The following is a 20,740-nucleotide window of genomic DNA, read 5'->3' as shown; positions in this document are numbered from 1 at the left end:
GTCTCAAGTCAAGATTTGGCAAAATACAATTTCAGCAAATCCAATTTTGCCAGGCAACAAAAAGAGATTAAATAAACTAAATAAGTCTTCTTCCCATTAAATAAATCAGAAAAGTCTGTCTTGCAACCAGTCCTCTTCAAACAAGTAAAGTCTGCCCGTTTTGTGCCGTAGATTTTGTGTCTATGCCTAGTATTTATACAAAATCATAATTTAAACGACTTCATTCCTTCATTCACTTTGGAAATTTGGAATTGCAGCAAATCGAATTTTGCCAGGGAACAAAAATAGATCAATTAAACTAAATAAGTCTTCTTCCCATTAAATAAATTAAAAAAGTCTGTCTTGTAACCAGTCCTTTTCAAACAAGTAAAGTCTGCCCATTTTGTGCCGTAGATTTTGTGTTTATGCCTAGTATTTATACAAAATCATAATTTAAAGGATTTCATTCCTTCATTCACTTTGGAAATTTGGAATTGCAGCACATCAAATTTTGCCTGGGAAGAAAAGTAGATTAAATAAATTTAATAAGTCTTACTACTTCCCAATAAATAAATTAAATACGTCTTACTTGTTCCCACTCCTTTTCAAAAAAGTAGTTTAAAACGAGGGCCCTTCACTCAACCTTTAACCTCAACACCGCACGTCACATTGTGTTGTATCTGTGAATGTTGGTTGTGGCCAAATGATAGTTTTCTTTCATTCGTTTAGGTTCCACGGTGTTTGTTGGCTATATGTTTTCCACTGTCAGAAGGATGAAAATACAAAGTACAACGCTTGGACGTGGGCGACGACGTCACCGGTGAGTCCTTCCTTCCTATTTATTTACCTTCTATGTGCTAGAGGCTAAGTGTTAGAAGCTAAGTGTTAGAGGCAACACAATACGAACAACACAACACAATACGAACAACTCAACACAATATGAACAACTCAACACAATATGAACAACACAACAAAATACGAACAACACAACACAATACCAACAACACATTACGAACAACACAACACAATACGAACAACACAACGATACCGCACTGAACAACACGATACCGCACTGAACAACACGATACCGCACTGAACAACACGATACCGCACTGAACAACACGATACCGGACTGAACAACACGATGCCGCACTGAACAGCACGATACCGCACTGAACAACACGATACCGCACTGAACAACACCATGCCGCACTGAACAACACCATGCCGCACTGAACAACACCATGCCGCACCGAACAACACCATGCCGCACTGAACAACACCATGCCGCACTGAACAACACCATGCCGCACTGAACAACACCATGCCGCACTGAACAACACCATGCCGCACTGAACAACACCATGCCAAACTGAATAACACCATCCCGCACTGAACAACACCATCCCGCACTGAACAACACCATGCCGCACTGAACAGCACCATGCCGCACTGAACAGCACCATGCCGCACTGAACAACACCATGCCGCACTGAACAACACCATGCCGCACTGAACAACACCATGCCGCACTGAACAACACCATGCCCCACTGAACAACATTACGCCGCACTGAACAAAACCATGCCGCACTTAACAACACCATGCCGCACTGAACAACACCATGCCGCACTGAACAACACCATTCCGCACTGAACAACACCATGCTGCACTGAACAACACGACGCCGCACTGAACAACACCATGCCGCACTGAACAACACCATGCCGCACTGAACAACACCATGCCGCACTGAACAACACCATGCCGCACTGAACAACACCATGCCAAACTGAATAACACCATCCCGCACTGAACAACACCATCCCGCACTGAACAACACCATCCCGCACTGAACAACACCATCCCGCACTGAACAACACCATGCCGCACTGAACAACACCATGCTGCACTGAACTACACCATGCCGCACTGAACTACACCATGCCGCACTGAACAACACCATGCCGCACTGAACAACACAATGCCGCACTGAACAACACCATGCCGCACTGAACAACACCATGCCGCACTGAACAACACCATGCCGCACTGAACAACACCATGCCGCACTGAACAACACCATCCCGCACTGAACAACACCATGCCGCACTGAACAACATTATGCCCCACTGAACAACAATATACCGCACTGAACAACATTATGCCGCACTGAACAACATTATGCCGCACTGGACAACACCATGCCGCACTGAACAACATTATGCCGCACTGAACAACATTATGCCGCACCGAACACCATGCCGCACTGAACAACACCATCCCGCACTGAACAACACCATGCCGCACTGAACAACACCATGCCGCACTGAACAACACCATGCCGCACTGAACAACACCATGCCGCACTGAACAACACCATGCCGCACTGAACAACACCATGCCGCACTGAACAACACCATCCCACACTAAACAACACCATGCCGCACTGAACAACATTATGCCGCACTGAACAACATTATGCCGCACTGAACAACATTATGCCGCACTGAACAACATCATGTCGCACTGAACAACACCATGCCGCACTGAACAACACCATGCCGCACTGAACAACACCATCCCGCACTGAACAACACCATGCCGCACTGAACTACACCATGCCGCACTGAACAACACCATGCCGCACTGAACTACACCATGCCGCACTGAACAACACCATGCCGCACTGAACAACACCATGCCGCACTGAACAACACCATGCCGCACTGAACAACACCATGCCGCACTGAACAACACCATGCCGCACTGAACAACACCATGCCGCACTGAACAACACCATGCCGCACTGAACAACACCATGCCGCACTGAACAACACCATCCCGCACTGAACAACACCATGCAGCACTGAACAACACCATGCAGCACTGAACAACATTATACCGCACTGAACAACATTATGCCGCACTGAACAACATTATGCCGCACTGAACAACACCATGCCGCACTGAACAACATTATGCCGCACTGAACAACATTATGCCGCACTGAACACCATGCCGCACTGAACAACACCATCCCGCACTGAACAACACCATCCCGCACTGAACAACACCATGCCGCACTGAACAACACCATGCCGCACTGAACAACACCATGCCGCACTGAACAACACCATGCCGCACTGAACAACACCATCCCGCACTGAACAACACCATGCCGCACTGAACTACACCATGCCGCACTGAACAACACCATGCCGCACTGAACAGCACCATGCCGCACTGAACAACACCATGCCGCACTGAACAACACCATGCCGCACTGAACAACACCATGCCGCACTGAACAACACCATGCCGCACTGAACCACACCATGCCGCACTTAACAACACCATGCCGCACTGAACAACACCATGCCGCACTGAACAACACCATTCCGCACTGAACAACACCATGCTGCACTGAACAACACGACGCCGCACTGAACAACACGACGCCGCACTGAACAACACCATGCCGCACTGAACAACACCATGCCGCACTGAACAACACCATGCCGCACTGAACAACACCATGCCGCACTGAACAACACCATGCCGCACTGAACAACACCATGCCGCACTGAACAACGCCATCCCGCACTAAACAACACCATGCCGCACTGAACAACATTATGCCGCACTGAACAACATTATGCCGCACTGAACAACATTATGCCGCACTGAACAACATCATGTCGCACTGAACAACACCATGCCGCACTGAACAACACCATGCCGCACTGAACAACACCATGCCGCACTGAACAACACCATCCCGCATTGAACAACACCATGCCGCACTGAACTACACCATGCCGCACTGAACAACACCATGCCGCACTGAACAACACCATGCCGCACTGAACAACACAATGCCCCACTGAACAACACCATGCCGCACTGAACAACACCATGCCGCACTGAACAACACCATGCCGCACTGAACAACACCATCCCGCACTGACCAACACCATGCCGCACTGAACAACATTATGCCCCACTGAACAACATTATGCCGCACTGAACAACACCATGCCGCACTGAACAACATTATGCTGCACTGAACAACATTATGCCGCACTGAACAACACCATGCCGCACTGAACAACATTATGCCGCACTGAACAACATTATGCCGCACTGAACACCATGCCGCACTGAACAACACCATGCCGCACTGAACAACACCATCCCGCACTGACCAACACCATGCCGCACTGAACAACATTATGCCCCACTGAACAACATTATGCCGCACTGAACAACACCATGCCGCACTTAACAACACCATGCCGCACTGAACAACACCATGCCGCACTGAACAACACCATGCCGCACTGAACAACAACATGCCGCACTGAACAACAACATGCCGCACTGAACAACACCATGCCGCACTGAACAACACCATGCCGCACTGAACAACACCATGCCGCACTGAACAACACCATGCCGCACTGAACAACACCATCCCGCACTGAACAACACCATGCCGCACTGAACAACACCATGCCGCACTGAACAACACCATCCCGCACTGAACAACACCATGCCGCACTGAACAACACCATGCCGCACTGAACAACACCATGCCGCACTGAACAACACCATGCCGCACTGAACAACACCATGCCGCACTGAACAACACCATCCCGCACTGAACAACATTATGCCGCACTGAACAACATTATGCCGCACTGAACAACATTATGCCGCACTGAACAACATTATGCCGCACTGAACAACATCATGTCGCACTGAACAACACCATGCCGCACTGAACAACACCATGCCCCACTGAACAACATTACGCCGCACTGAACAATATTATGCCGCACTGAACAACACCATGCCGCACTGAACAACACCATGCCGCACTGAACAACACCATGCCGCACTGAACAACACCATCCCGCACTGAACAACACCATGCCGCACTGAACAACACCATGCCGCACTGAACAACACCATGCCGCACTTAACAACACCATGCCGCACTGAACAACACCATGCCGCACTGAACAACACCATGCCGCACTGAACAACAACATGCCGCACTGAACAACAACATGCCGCACTGAACAACAACATGCCGCACTGAACAACACGACGCCGCACTGAACAACACTACGCCGCACAGAACAACACGACGCCGCACAGAATAACACAATACCGCACAGAACAACACCATGCCGCACAAACAGTTTTAGATAATATTACGTCGCAGTCATGCGACGCGGACATGACGTCAATAGGCGGAACTCATGGCAAAATTATAATCCGTGGGCGTGGCTTGCAACAGGAAGTAGGAAAGCGGCATTGCTGGCAAACAAGACACAGCGGTTAGTAACACGACGACTAACAAGACAAATATTTTTGTTTTCAGCTTGCAACTTGACCGTCTAGAGCGTACAAGGTAATTACAACTCATTGTTTTGAAAACTATGTTTTTTTGTTGGCCTGAAAAGCGAGGCAGTGTGGCATTTGGGAGGAACGTCGAACTCGGCGTCTGCTTCCAGCCACAGACGCCAAATTTCGACGATTATTTCGACTGGTCAACGTTTGTAAATTATTGCGTTGATTAAAAACTTTATTTAACTCTACTCTTAACTTTGCCGTTTCAGATATGCGGGTATTACACCGCGGAAATGACGTCAATAGGCTGAACTCTGGCCAAAATTCAAATCTGTGGGCGCAATGGCCTTGAGCGAGACAACGGATACAAACACGACGATTATCAACAGAAATATCTTTATTTTCTGCTTGCAAGTGGACCGTCTAGAGCGTACACGGTAAGTACAACTCATTGTGTTTAAAAAGATTTACGTTTGTGTAGTTTGCGTTGCGTTGTATCTGTGAATGTTGGTTGAGGCTAAATGTTAATGTTTAATTTCCTTCCTTTAGGTTCCACGGTGTTTGTTGGCTGTATGTTTTCCACTGCAAGAAGAGGCTCGTATCATTGACCAGCAGGAGCTACAATGGTGAGTACCCCTTTCGTCGTCCATTTATGTTAAACACTTCCTGTTTCATGTCTAACAGTACTCGATTTAACAAATAACCATAAATAAATACAGTGTGGGCAGTCAAGTTAACATATGTGATTATCCTGCCTAATATGTTTATCACAAATATGTCACTAATATGTTTATTTGTTTATCACAACACCTTTGGACCTTCAGCAATCGATTATTTCCCTTCATCTACATAGAGACAGAACGATGGTGTCTTAAACATCTCATTCATTTCACCAAATAACTTCACGCAGGTGGATAACGGCCGTCTCGGTCACGCTATGTTGCGTGATGCAGTTTTGAAGAACCAAATGCATTTATTCAATGAATAAGTCAAGCTAGATCTATGTTTATGATGTTGTACGTTACGGTACCGATTGAAGTTGAGTCCGAAGCCAGTGGAAAACAGCGCTGCGTTTGTGCTCTCCAGGTACAAATGTTGTGATCTCTGACTGACGACCGGGCGAGACTCGAGTAAGAGATGTCCAAACGAGCTCCGGCAGGGCGGGTCAAGGCGGAGCGAACGGACGCCTTTCAGGCCGCCAATGACGAGCTGAGAGCCAAACTGATGGACGTCCAGTTAGAACTTCAGCAGGAGAAGAACAAGGTGAAAACCTCAACAGACAGACACTGCCTTCCTCCCTGCCTGCTTCCCTGCCTGCCTCCCTGCCTGCCTCCCTGCCTGCCTGCCTCCCTGCTTGCCTCCCTCCCGCCCTCCCTCCCTCCCTCCCTCCCAGTTTCCCCGATGTAGATTTGACATGCGTGTGCCATGACTGTGTCAGCCTACGTCAACAAATGCACCGAGGACGTCAGCACCACTAAGAATATCATCACCCGGGGCAACCAACGACCCTGGATGACTGAGGAGGTACGTCAAACGCTACGAGCGCGGAACTCTGCCTTCAAGTCTGGCGACAAGGAGACACTGAGGACAGCGAGAGCCAACTTGAACCGTGCCATCAGGGTAGCGAAGCGAGACCACAGTCGAAAAATTCAGGATCGTTTCCACGACGCCAACAACACCAGGAGTATGTGGCAAGGCATACGGGCGATTACAGACTACAACTCACCCTCCCCCCCCGGTGGGTGAAGTTGATGCTGACTTTCTAAATGGTCTAAATAACTTCTTTGGGAGGTTCGAGGCACTAAACGGCACTCCAGCAGTTAAAACTGTCCCCCATCAGGAAGAGGAGGTACTCTGCCTTGACTCCGCCGATGTGTTGAAGACCCTGAGGAGAGTCAACCCCCGTAAGGCCCCTGGCCCCGACAACATTCCTGGGCGTGTGTTCAGGGAATGTGCAAGTCAGCTGGCTGGGGTCATCACAGACATTTTTAACACCTCGCTGGGCCAAGCCACAGTGCCAGCGTGCTTTAAGACTGCCTCCATCATTCCGGTGCCGAAGAAACCTCAAATCACCTCATTTAATGATTACCGGCCTGTTGCACTGACTCCGGTCATGATGAAGTGCTTCGAAAGGCTGCTTAAAGATCACATCGTTTCCAGACTCCCCCCATTATTTGACCCGTTCCAGTTTGCCGACCGGCAAAACCGCTCCACTCAGGACGCCATCTCCTCCGTTCTTCACCTGAGCCTGGCTCACCTGGAGGAGAAGAACACCCATGTTCGGATGCTGTTCCTGGACTTCAGCTCAGCGTTTAACACCATCATCCCACAGCATCTAGTAGGAAAATTGGAACACCTGGGCTTCAACACCCCCCTTCGCAACTGGCTGCTAGACTTCCTCACCAACAGACCTCAGTCAGTCCGGGTCGGACAGAACACCTCTGATGTCATCACCCTCAGCACAGGCTCCCCTCAGGGCTGCGTCCTGAGCCCCCTGCTGTTCACCCTGATGACACACGACTGCGTCCCCAGGTTCACCACCAATCACATCGTGAAGTTCGCAGACGACACAACGGTGGTGGGGCTCATCAGAGACAACAACGACCTGGACTACAGAGAGGAGGTGGAGCAGCTGGTGGGCTGGTGCAGAGACAACAGCCTGATCCTGAATGTGGAGAAGATGAAGGAGATCATCGTCGACTTCAGGAAAAACCAGCCTCACCACGCTCCACTGATCATCAACAGCTCAGCTGTGGAGGTGGTCAGCAGCACCAAATTCCTGGGGGTCCACATCACAGAAGACCTCACCTGGACTATGAACACTACGGCACTGATCAAGAGGGCACAGAAGCGCTTGTACTTCCTGCGGAGGATGAGGAGAGCCCACCTGCCCCCACCCATCATGAGGACGTTCTACAGGAGCACCATAGAGAGCATTCTGACAAGCTGACTCTCTGTGTGGTGTGGAGGCTGCACCGCCTCCGATTGGAAGAACGTGAGGAGAGTGGTGAGGACAGCAGAGAGGATCATAGGGGCTCCTCTTCCCTCCATTCAGGACATTTCATCTCAGCGCTGCATGTCCCGTGCCCGTAACATCATCAATGACCCATCACACCCCCACCATGGACTGTTCTCCCTGCTGCCCTCTGGGAAGAGGTTTCGCACAATCCGCTGCAGGTCCACCAGGTTCTGCAACAGCTTTTTCCCTGCTGTCATCAGACTGTTGAACATTAGAACTGTTGAGCTCTAAACTGAACTCTGCATCACACATTCACAGAACTGTACTTTATGACACTACGGACCTCTATCTTGCACTATCTCGCACTACCAACTTTACTGAACTTGTGTAAACCCTTTAAATAGAAGTTTAATACATGGTTTAGCATTCCTCTGCACACTCTTGAATACTGTTTTGCCTACTTGCACTATTGCATAATTAGCACTGCTGCACTTTATACTTATTTGTAATATATATATATATACAGTATATGTATATATATATTTTCATAGGATATGTTACTTCTATTCAACTGCAATATCACTACTTTGTTGTAAGCCGTGTGCAACGAAATTTCGTTTTGTATGCACCATGTGCAGACAAGATGACAATAAAGTTTGTCTAAGTCATGTCAGGTCAGCTGTCTGGAGAGAGAGAGAAGTCAGGACCTGCGGGCGGAGCACCACCGTGCCACCGCCGCCATGACGGAACTCAAAAGCAAACTCCATGAGGAGAAGCAGAAAGAGTTAGCCGTTACCAGGGAGACATTACTGCGGCAGCATGAAATGGAGCTGATGAGAGTGATCAAAATCAAAGATGGAGAGATCCAGCGACTGAATGCCTTGGTCCTCAGCCTGAGGGACGGCTCCATGGACAAGGTGATCTGCTCAATCCGTGTCTGACTATCCGCACGCCACGTCGGGCTCCGATGCGGCCGCTACCGTATTGTGTAGCTTGTCCCCAGTAAGCGTCGCGGCGCTCCGTTGCGGTCTCAACGGCCCGATGTGGCGCAATGTCTGCTCAGGTGAGGAGCGGGGGCGCTTTGCTGGCGGAAGTGGAGGAGACGCGGCGGTGTCGGGAGACCGAGCGGTGTCGCCTCCACCAGGAGCGCGGAAGAAGCCCTGGCAGCGGCCCAGCAGGCCTGGCAGTCCCGAGCGGCCGAGCTCCGATCGGCTCATCACCAGCATCGGGAGGAGCTGAGCCGAACCAAGAGAGACTGCGAGAGGGAGATCCGCCGACTGGTAGGACTGATCAGATGCGCGGTGCGTGGCTATGTTCCCAATTTCGTTGTATACCTGCAGTGCAATGACACCTAAGGCATTCTATTCTATTCTATTTCACAAGAAGAAAACGTCCGGTTGCTCGCTTCGCTTTTGTCACAGCAATGGTGTTCTAGTCGATTCAAGATAAAAATTGGCCGGTTGCTCTCTTTGTTTTTGTCACAATTCTGGCAAATGAGTTTGCCCGCCTGCCTGAGCGCTCCCCGTTTGTACATCCAGATGGATGAGATCAAGCTGAAAGACAGAGCGGTTAGTGTTTTGGATAAATCCCTGGGGCCGGCCACGTCCACCGCCTTCAGCTGCAGACTCAGGCTGCCGAGCAGCAGATCGCTGCCCTGAGGGATTCCCAAAGGGCGAGCCTAAACTACCCTGGAAGTGGGGTCAACGGCGCTACTAGCAATCCTCTTCATAGCGTAAGCCACCTCATCACACACTTGCAGTACGCATGACTTAGTTCGTTGCTGGAGGAAGGTAGCACAAAAACAGTTTTGAACTTTGAACGAGAACTTTGAAGGTTTGCGCTACGTTTGATGCGCGCCATCCAGCGAGGCACCCATTGCGCTTGCTTATTAGTTGAGCGGCGCGGCGAGTCGGTTGCCTGGTAGATGTCTTTTATTGGGAGCCAAAGCCACGATTCCGTTCAAACCGATGCAAAAGGAATGGATACGTTCTGGCCCGCGTGTTGTGCGTCTTTCGCATCCCGCACTTCATGCTTGCAGCTTAAGCGACTGAGAGAAACAGAAAGCCAGTTTCTGCCACTCCTGGACAAAAACAAACGCCTGAGCAGGAAGAATGAAGAACTCTCACTGGTGCTGTGTCGCCTTGAAAACAAAGTGCGCTTTGTCACCCAGGAGAACGAGGAGATGGCAAGCTTGGTAAGTCGACGCGGACAACGGCGGCGTGCCAACAGAGTCCACTGCATTTGTGTTCCACAGAGAAGGCCTAGTTCGCTCAATGACCTGGAGCGCGGTTGCGGCCAGCAGGACGGTGAAATGGAGTTCCTTCAAGTTGTGGAGCAGCGGCACATCATCGACGACTTGTCCAAGGTCTTCAGGCAGGTGACTCGGTGCACGTACGGCAGCGCCGCGCTCGCTCGCTGTCGCCAGGAAACCTTTTCCGTCCAAAGCTTGGCCGGCGGCCGCCATCCAAAAAATTGGCCCCTTAAATTCCGACCTTTCAAGCAGGAGCATTGTGCGCACGCGTTTGAACACGCTTTAGACTTGTTTTGCCGTTTTCAGCAGCTCAAAGCTCCCGTTTTGTCAGCGCCTTTGCCACTCGCTGTGCGCTGAAAACGACGGACTCGCCCGGCTGCTCAGCCCGTCAACCATGAGCCGCGAGCGCGACGTCATTGTCCGTAGGCAGCTAGTGGCAAAATGCACCCTGTTAGAGTTGCGCTCGCTCCAACTTATTTTGCAAGAACCACACGGGAGACAAGTAAGTTCTTTTAGACACCTGCAGGTGGAGAGTCCATCCGTTGTACGAATGAAGTCTGACTCTCGGCTCCCGCACGAGCATTTTTATTAAGAGAAACAGGGTGGGTGTAAGAGTGGATTGAATAGAGAAAGCCCTTGACCTCTAGTCAAAACATAGTAAGGGATGTTTTACGACTTTGTGTAGGAAGGGATAAGCGATAGGGATAAATAAGGGATAAATAATATTATTTATTACAGGTTGCAGTCAAAGTCAAAGCAACATAATCATACGATAAAGATAATCTGGAAAACCCTGACACACCCTGTAGTTGTCACTTTTGGAAAAGACCAGCGTCCCTCCAATCATCGCCGGTGACGGGTTTTTCAGGCTCTGGAGACAGGAGCTCATGTCAGAAATGTCATCGTGAGTCGCGTTTGTTTCTGCGCCGGAGCCGTTCGTTCCCTTTGCATCCAAAGAATCTCAAAGGCGGATTATTTGTGTCGACAGGAGAGAGATTTGCTGCTACGATACCGACGTCGAGAATCTCTGAGGAGGAACAAAGCGTGAGGTCCTGCAAGGTGAGTCTGTTTGTTTGCGGCTGCTTGGTGTTGCGCAAGATGAAATGGCCTTTTTCTCGCTATCGTTCCTCTCGTCGATTCATCGTGAGGTGTCGCTTCAGTTTGTTCAGAGAGATGTTTGCTTCCGCGCCCGCAGGTCATCGAAACATTTTACGGCTACGACGAAGACGTGTTGGTGGACTCGGACGGATCGTCCTTGTCTTTTCACACCGACAGAACCCCCGACACGGAACCCGAAGAGGTAGCCCGCCATTTCTGCCAGCGTATTGGCGCCAAACATTCCTCTTCAGCCTGGAATCGGACTCGTCTTTGCGTCGCGGGTGCTTTGTCGCCGGTCTGACTGATTCTGGTACTAGTGCTGTGTTGCATTGGTGTGTGCATGAGGAGGCGGAGCTTCGCTACCGCCAGCTGACGCAAGAATATCAAGCGCTGCAACGAGCCTACGCTCTGCTAGCCCAGACCAGCGGAGGGGACTACGACGCCGAGAAGGAGATCAAGGTGGCGCCCCTTCCCGCAACCCCCGGCCGGGTCGCAGCCTCCCCGTTCTCACCCAGCCTCGGGTGTTCTCTGGTCTGAAAGGAGGAGGAGGAGCCTCCCTCCTCCTCCTTTCAGACCAGAGAAAAGCTGATGGTAGTGTCAAACGCACCTCTTTCAATAATCACTCTTCCCTTAAATATCTACGAAAGTTATTTAATTCTCTAACATGTTCGGAGTTACTTTTTACGCGGCCCGTCAAAAGGGGAAACGGGCCTGCGCCCTTCAAATAATTAAATTACTTTCAGTTCTACACCAAACCGATAATCCGATTCAAACACTTCCGTTAATTTATTCAGACGAAGCAAACTTTCAAACGGATTGAAATTCACTCGTGTCTCAAATAACTACGAAAGTTATTCAATTCTCTAAAATTGTCTGATGTTACTTTTATTTATTACGGTCCTGTTATACCATAATAACCCCCCGCACATTAATCAAATTGTCAAATCAACCCCGAACCATCGATTGTACATTCAGTACAAATCAGCGCACAACAAAGTAGATGAATATACACAACACATTTATTGAAGAAACATGAAATAGAATTACAAATCTTAATCACTCCAGAAACCGAACAATTTCACCCACTGATACCCGTGTTAATAAAATCATTCAATCCCAGAACAATTCGATTGCAAAACACAGTTCATGAAAGAGGGAATCAATTTTTAGCCAAGCAAAGAAATCAAGAAGTAAAAATCACATTTGTGCTTCTCCAAACAATTTATGTCACGCCACTATTCTCATAGTGACGGGTCCCTTGATCGAATTGACTAACAATATTGCTTTAAGCTGTTACAGAATACATTTTTAGCCAAGCAAAGAAATCAAAAAGTAAAAATCACATTTGTGCGTCCATGCGTGACTCACAATCCGACACCGTGTTCCTGTTTTATTTCTATTTTAACTTGCTTAGCTTATTTTGGCCCCTTTTTTGGTCTCATGTTTTGGTCTGGCGCCATCTTTTGGACAAATTTGGAATTTCAGCTCTGCCAATTTATTCCTGTGAACAATCCATATTTTACCATTTGCACCATCTCTTCCCCCCATGTTACATGACAGTAGAAATGGGTCACTATCAAAGCAGAGTAGCAGATCTGGAGTCAGCGCTGAAGCAACAAGGACAGGTAAGCTTATCAATGAGCACACCTTTTTCTCAGACAAAATAGCTACATTCTTCAGTCACTCATTCGTCTGGCATTACTGGACCAACCCCCTATGAACGTGGCTGGGAAAATGTGGAGAAAAGCAAATGTCATTTTCCAGTCAACCAAAGAATTTGTGGATGAAAATGACACAACATTCCAAAGCTGTCCACGCGTTTGTCTCTTCTAGAATGTCAAGTGGGTGGAGGAGAAGCAGCTGCTGCGTCAGAGCAATCAGCAGTTGGCCGAAAAGGTGACGGAAAGAAAGGCGCTGGGCGGAGTCGCTTGGCGTCACACCCGTCCGGAAGCCCCGCAGATGAGGTCTGACTGTCTTTTCAGGTCAGGCGGATGGAGGCGGAAGAAGCGCGTCTGAAAGAGCACATCCAGGATATCCGAGACCAAAACGAACTGCTTGAGTTCCGCATCCTGGAGCTGGAGGTGGGAAGACTCGCACAAGCGTGTTGAGGCCAGAGATGTGACGGACGGACGGACGGACGGATGCATGCCTCTGCCTTTCAGGAGAGGGAGTGGCGCTCCTCCGTCTTGAAGTTTCTGCAAGTCCGTTTCCCAGACGGCCTCAGCCCTTTGCAGATCTACTGCGAGGCCGACGGCGTGAGCGTACGTAAGGCGTCCCTCGCAACCCTAACCTTAACCTGAGGTCCCAGAACACCTTACATGGCTCCTTGCGCCTTTCCCCAGGACATCGTCATCAGTGATCTGATGAAGAAGCTGGACATCCTGGGCGATAACGCCGTAAGTGTATGTCGAACTCCTTATGTTCGCACTCCACGAGACTCGGCGGCTCAAATGTGACTTTTGGAAGGCTTTGCGCTGAAAGAACCTTGTTGACGCTGTGCCTTTGGGCTCTTGCAGAATCTCACCAACGAGGAGCAGGTGGTCGTGATTCACGCCAGGACCCTTCCCACCCTAGCCGAGAAGGTAACGCGCACGTCCACGCACGCTCTCGCATTCTGCTTATGTGACAGCAGCCTTTCCTCAGTGGTTAGAATACATCAAAGTGACCAAGTCAGCACTTCAACAGAAGATGTTGGACATTGAAAGTGAGAAGGTAGACAGACACGCGACATCAGCCAAGGGGAACTCGGGGCAATGTGCCCCAACAATTCTGACCTTGAGCTGTGCTAGGATATGTTCTGCAACCAGAAGGGCTACCTGGATGAAGAGTTGGACTTCAGGAAGCGTTCCATGGACCAGGCTCATAAGGTAAGCCGCCCTCAAATCTCCCGCCGGACTACTGATGGACGAGGATTGCGGCCCAGAGGATCATGGAGCTGGAGGCCATGTTGTACGAGGCGCTACCGCAGCGGGACTGCCCCGCCACGGACGGCGAAAAAGCCAGCCACGCTGGCGTGAATGACGTGCTGACGGCGGATCAGAGACAAGAGCTTAGGAGCGCCGTGGACCAATGGAAGCGAGCCCTGATGTGGGAGTTGAGGGAGCGCGACGCTTGCATCCTCCAAGAGAGAATGGATCTGCTGCACAGCGCGCAACAGGTAAGGGCCCAAAGCCAGCCCGGCACTTACTTGCACGCTTACTGGCTTTTGAAGGCTACTTTCCATTTGTCCGTCCTAGAGGAACAAAGAGCTGAAAGAATTCATCGAAGCTCAGAAGAGACAAATCAAACAATTGGAGGAGAAGTTTCTGTTTCTCTTTCTAGTCTTCTCCTTGGCCTTCATTCTGTGGCCCTAACACCAGCTGGTGAGTGAGCTCCAGCGGCACCGCACTCGACACCTCCGATACACTGCCAGCCGGTCTCAGACGTTGGCAGACGCTCCGATGCCGACGTATACCCCCCGCCACGGTGACAGAGGCACCGCGTCACACCGGCGCTCATCCAATCAGAAGGCAGGAAAGGCAAATTCACATGCAGGGCACTCTTGAACCAGAAGAGAGCGCCACAAAAAACGGTTGTTGCCCCAAACGCGCACTAAAAAGGGTCAGAATAACAAGAGTCCCACCGGCCAGCCGGGGCCACCCGTCCATCCATTTCTTCAGGGGGGGAAAAAATTGGAGTCACCGGTGAGTACATTTTGCATTTAGCTCTGCTTTTCTGCTTCTGTCTTCAAGTGTGTGGCATCCTGCGACCAAAGATTCAGCCAACCCCAAAGCGGTTGACCTCAACGTCCCACCACCATTCCTACCAGAGCAGGTGACGTGATGCTTTGGACATCCTTCCGTCTCAGATGCCCAAAAGTACTCTTTGCCACATCTGCGGCAATACGGTGTCTTTTCAAAGGTGCAAATAAATCCAGCGTGGGCGGAACACGCACGTCTTCGGTTTTTCCCGCTTTGTTTGTGTGACAGCTGTTGTGAAAATTTTACACAAATAAAGTTGTATAGTACAGGTTTGGCCAAGCCGCAACTCCCGAACCGCATGCGGCTCTTTTATGTTCATATCAACATTTGTGTGTGTGTGTGTAGGTGTGTGTGTGTGTGGGGGGGGGGTTGTGCGTGTTGGCTTCACTTGAGTTCAATTTAGTATTTTCGTCAAAAGCGCATGTGGTGAAATTCCACAAAGTAGGATGGGCAAACACATTCCAGTAAACTATTAGTGTCAATTGGGCTCTCGAAATGGCAGGGAAAAGATGCACAGCAAAACGAAAATATGTAGATGAACACAGGACGTTTTTATCAGAGTGGGAAAGTTTCTATTTTTTGTTGAACGTGATGGCAAACCATTCTGCCTGATACGTCAGACCTCAGCGCATTTCAAAGATTCAAATCTTCAGCGCCATGCACTTCAGCTCACTCCATGCTAACATTGATCAGGCGTCGAACCCGCAACATCATGCTTAAGAGGTGGACATGCTAACCAGTGCGCCATTATGTCAACGCATAACAACTGTAAATCTACTAAACAAAACAGCGGTTGCTATATGACATCTGCCGCGTGTGGTCACGTGACAGACGTCACGTGATGGGCAGAACTTCCGCCGGAATTCAAATCCGCGGGGAGAGTTAACTTGTTTAAAAGGGAGTGGGCAGAAGAATTATTTAATTTATTTAAATCTATTTGGAGTGTGCACCATTATGTCAATGCATAACAACTGTAAGTCTACTAAACAAAACAGCGGTTGCTATATGACGTCTGCCACGTCGTGGTCACGTGACGCGGACGTGACGTCGACGCCTACTTTACATCCCACCGATCACAGGACCCCTCGGCTGCATAACCGCGCCCCCTTCCCAACCAATCGGATTTGCTATACGCGAAAACTACGCCAATGGGCGGAACTTCCGCCAAAATTTAAATCCGTGGGCGTGGCTCGCAACAGGAAGTAGGAAAATGGCGATGTTGACAAAGACACAGCGGATGGTAACATACGACTAACAAGAGGAATATTTTTATTTTCTGCTTGCAACTGGACCGTCCAGAGCGTACACGGTAAGTACAACTAATCGTTTTTAAAAAGAAGTACTTTTGTTGCCCTGAAAAGCGAGTGAGTGTGGCGTTTGGGGGGAACGTCGAATTTCGACGATTCTTTCTGGTCAACGGTTGTAAATGATTGCGTTGATTAAAAAAGAAAACTTGATGTAACTCTACTTTTAACTGCCGTTTCAGATAAGCGGGTATTACGTCGCAGTCATGTGCCGCGGATATGACGTAATTGGCTGAACTTCCACCAAAATTCAAATCTGTTGGCGCGATGGCCGTGAGCCACTGAGCAACGACGAATATCAACAGAAATATCTTTATTTTCTGCTTGCAACTGGACCGTCTACAGCGCACACGGTAAGTAACACTCATTGTGTTTAAAGAGATTTACGTTTGTAATAGCAACGTGTAGCTGAGGCGCTAGCAGAAGTGTAGCCGCGTTGCGTTGTACGTGTGAATATTGGTCCAGGCGAAATGTTAATGTTTAATTTCATTCCTTTAAGTTCCACGGTGTTTGTTGGCTGCAAGTTTTCCACTGCAAGAAGAGGCTCGTATCATTGACCAGGAGCGAGCTACAATGGTGAGTAGCCATAACATTTATGTTAAACACTTCCTATTTCATGTCTAACAGTACTTGATTTAACAAATAACCATAAATAAATACAGTGTGGGCACTGAAGTTAACATATGTGATTATACTGCCTAATCTGTCACCGAGTATATTGTTGCAAAGTAATATAAGATCCAAAGTTGTAATTCAGAATAGTTTTCAAAAGAAGGCCATTAGAATTATATACAAGTCTGATTACCCTGAACATAACAACAAGCTATTAATTAAATCACAAATTCTTCAATTCAAAGATTTGGTAGATTATCAGACAAATAATGTCTAACAGTAATTGATTTAACACATCACGATAAGTAGATTGAGTGTGGGCACTCTCAAGTTAACATATGTGATTATACTGCCTAATCTGTTACAGAGTAATGTACAAGTAATGTAGAATAGATCCAAAGTAGTAATCCAGAATAGTTTTGAAAAGGCCATTAGAATTATAAACAAATCTGATTACCTTGAACTAAGTGTTGAATATGTCCTATGAAGTCAAAATTTGGCACCATCATGTGGTGAAATTTGGAATTGCATCACATCCAATTTTGCCAGGGAACAAACAGATTAAATAAATCTTAGTCTTAAATAAGCCACTCCTTCTCAAACAAGTAAACTCTGCCCATTTTGCGCAGTAGATGTTCTGTTAATATCTAGTATTTATACAAAGTCATAATTTAAATTGCTTTTAACCTTCATTCGTCGCTTCAACCAACATTACTCGCTCTTATTACCAACTTGTATCGATTTAACTGAGCGTTTAATACTTCCTATCAGGTCTCAAGTCAAGATTTGGCAAAATACAATTTCAGCAAATCCAATTTTGCCAGGCAACAAAAAGATTAAATAAACTAAATAAGTCTTCTTCCCATTAAATAAATCAGAAAAGTCTGTCTTGTAACCAGTCCTCTTCAAACAAGTAAAGTCTGCCCGTTTTGTGCCGTAGATTTTGTGTCTATGCCTAGTATTTATACAAAATCATAATTTAAACGACTTCGTTCCTTCATTCACTTTGGAAATTTGGAATTGCAGCAAATCGAATTTTGCCAGGGAACAAAAATAGATCAATTAAACTAAATAAGTCTTCTTCCCATTAAATAAATTTAAAAAGTCTGTCTTGTAACCAGTCCTTTTCAAACAAGTAAAGTCTGCCCATTTTGTGCCGTAGATTTTGTGTTTATGCCTAGTATTTATACAAAATCATAATTTAAAGGATTTCATTCCTTCATTCACTTTGGAAATTTGGAATTGCGGCACATCAAATTTTGCCTGGGAAGAAAAGTAGATTAAATAAATTTAATAAGTCTTACTACTTCCCAATAAATAAATTAAATACGTTTTGTTCCCACTCCTTTTCAAAAAAGTAATTTAAAACGAGGGCCCTTCACTCAACCTTTAACCTCAACCCCGCACGTCACATTGTGTTGTATCTGTGAATGTTGGTTGTGGCCAAATGATAGTTTTCTTTCATTCGTTTAGGTTCCACGGTGTTTGTTGGCTATATGTTTTCCACTGTCAGAAGGATGAAAATACAAAGTACAACGCTTGGACGTGGGCGACGACATCACCGGTGAGTCCTTCCTTCCTATTTATTTACCTTCTAGGTGCTAGAGGCTAAGTGTTAGAAGCTAAGTGTTAGAGGCAACACAATACGAACAACACAACACAATACGAACGACTCAACACAATATGAACAACTCAACACAATATGAACAACACAACAAAATACGAACAACACAACACAATACCAACAACACAATACGAACAACACAACACAATACGAACAACACAACACATTACGAACAACACAACACAATACGAACAACACAACGATACCGCACTGAACAACACGATACCGCACTGAACAACACGATACCGCACTGAACAACACGATACCGCACTGAACAACACCATGCCGCACTGAACAACACCATGCCGCACCGAACAACACCATGCCGCACCGAACAACACCATGCCGCACTGAACAACACCATGCCGCACTGAACAACACCATGCCGCACTGAACAACACCATGCCGCACTGAACAACACCATGCCGCACTGAACAACACCATGCCGCACTGAACAACGCCATGCCGCACTGAACAACGCCATGCCGCACTGAACAACACCATGCCGCACTGAACACCATCCCGCACCGAACAACACCATCCCGCACCGAACAACACCATGCCGCACCGAACAACACCATGCCGCACTGAACAACACCATGCCGCACTGAACAACACCATGCCGAACTGAACAACACCATGCCGCACTGAACAACACCATGCCGCACTGAACAACACCATGCCGCACTGAACAACACCATGCCGCACTGAACAACACCATGCCGCACTGAACAACACCATCCCGCACTGAACAACACCATCCCGCACTGAACAACACCATGCCGCACTGAACTACACCATGCCGCACTGAACTACACCATGCCGCACTGAACAACACCATGCCGCACTGAACAACACCATGCCGCACTGAACAACACCATGCCGCACTGAACAACACCATGCCGCACTGAACAACACCATGCCGCACTGAACAACACCATGCCGCACTGAACAACACCATGCCGCACTGAACAACACCATGCCGCACTGAACAACACCATGCCGCACTGAACAACACCATGCCGCACTGAACAACACCATGCCGCACTGAACAACACCATCCCGCACTGAACAACACCATGCAGCACTGAACAACATTATGCCGCACTGAACAACATTATACCGCACTGAACAACATTATGCCGCACTGAACAACATTATGCCGCACTGAACAACACCATGCCGCACTGAACAACATTATGCCGCACTGAACAACACCATGCCGCACTGAACAACACCATGCCGCACTGAACAACACCATGCCGCACTGAACAACACCATCCCGCACTGAACAACACCATCCCGCACTGAACAACACCATCCCGCACTGAACAACACCATGCCGCACTGAACAACACCATGCCGCACTGAACAACACCATGCCGCACTGAACAACACCATGCCGCACTGAACAACACCATGCCGCACTGAACAACACCACGCCGCACTGAACAACACCATGCCGCACTGAACAACATTATGCCGCACTGAACAACATTATGCCGCACTGAACAACACCATGCCGCACTAAACAACACCATACCGCACTGAACAACACCATGCCGCACTGAACAACACCATGCCGCACTGAACAACACCATGCCGCACTGAACAACACCATGCCGCACTCAACAACACCATGCCGCAATGAACAACACCATGCCGCACTGAACAACACTATGCCGCACTGAACAACATTATGCCGCACTGAACAACACCATGCCGCACCGAACAACACAATGCCGCACCGAACAACATTATGCCGCACTGAACAACACCATCCTGCACTGAACAACACCATCCCGCACTGAA

The 20,740-nt window shown here is 48.5% G+C and overlaps 1 protein-coding gene across 1 annotated transcript; it reads left to right on the top strand.

Moving 5' to 3' along the window:
- The first annotated feature begins 14,449 nt into the window (after nt 1–14,449).
- Nucleotides 14,450–15,713, top strand: LOC125989990 (janus kinase and microtubule-interacting protein 3-like). Its single transcript, XM_068649352.1, has 2 exons — nt 14,450–14,805; nt 14,885–15,713. Exons 1-2 carry the CDS (start codon nt 14,578–14,580, stop codon nt 14,999–15,001), a joined length of 345 nt encoding a protein of 114 aa, XP_068505453.1. The 5' UTR covers nt 14,450–14,577; the 3' UTR covers nt 15,002–15,713.
- Nucleotides 15,714–20,740: the final 5,027 nt, after the last annotated feature.

Source organism: Syngnathus scovelli, chromosome 20, assembly GCF_024217435.2.
Source record: "Syngnathus scovelli strain Florida chromosome 20, RoL_Ssco_1.2, whole genome shotgun sequence".
Classification (NCBI taxonomy): Eukaryota; Metazoa; Chordata; class Actinopteri; order Syngnathiformes; family Syngnathidae; genus Syngnathus; species Syngnathus scovelli.
Note: the sequence above shows the minus strand (reverse complement) of the source record. Positions and strands in the feature narration are given on the sequence as shown.

Coding starts and splice junctions, on each gene's coding strand:
- LOC125989990 (XM_068649352.1), top strand. CDS start 14,578: ATGGAGCTGGAGGCCATGTTGTACGAGGCGCTACCGCAGCGGGACTGC. Junction 14,806..14,884: donor TGCTGCACAGCGCGCAACAG/GTAAGGGCCCAA, acceptor TGTCCGTCCTAG/AGGAACAAAGAGCTGAAAGA.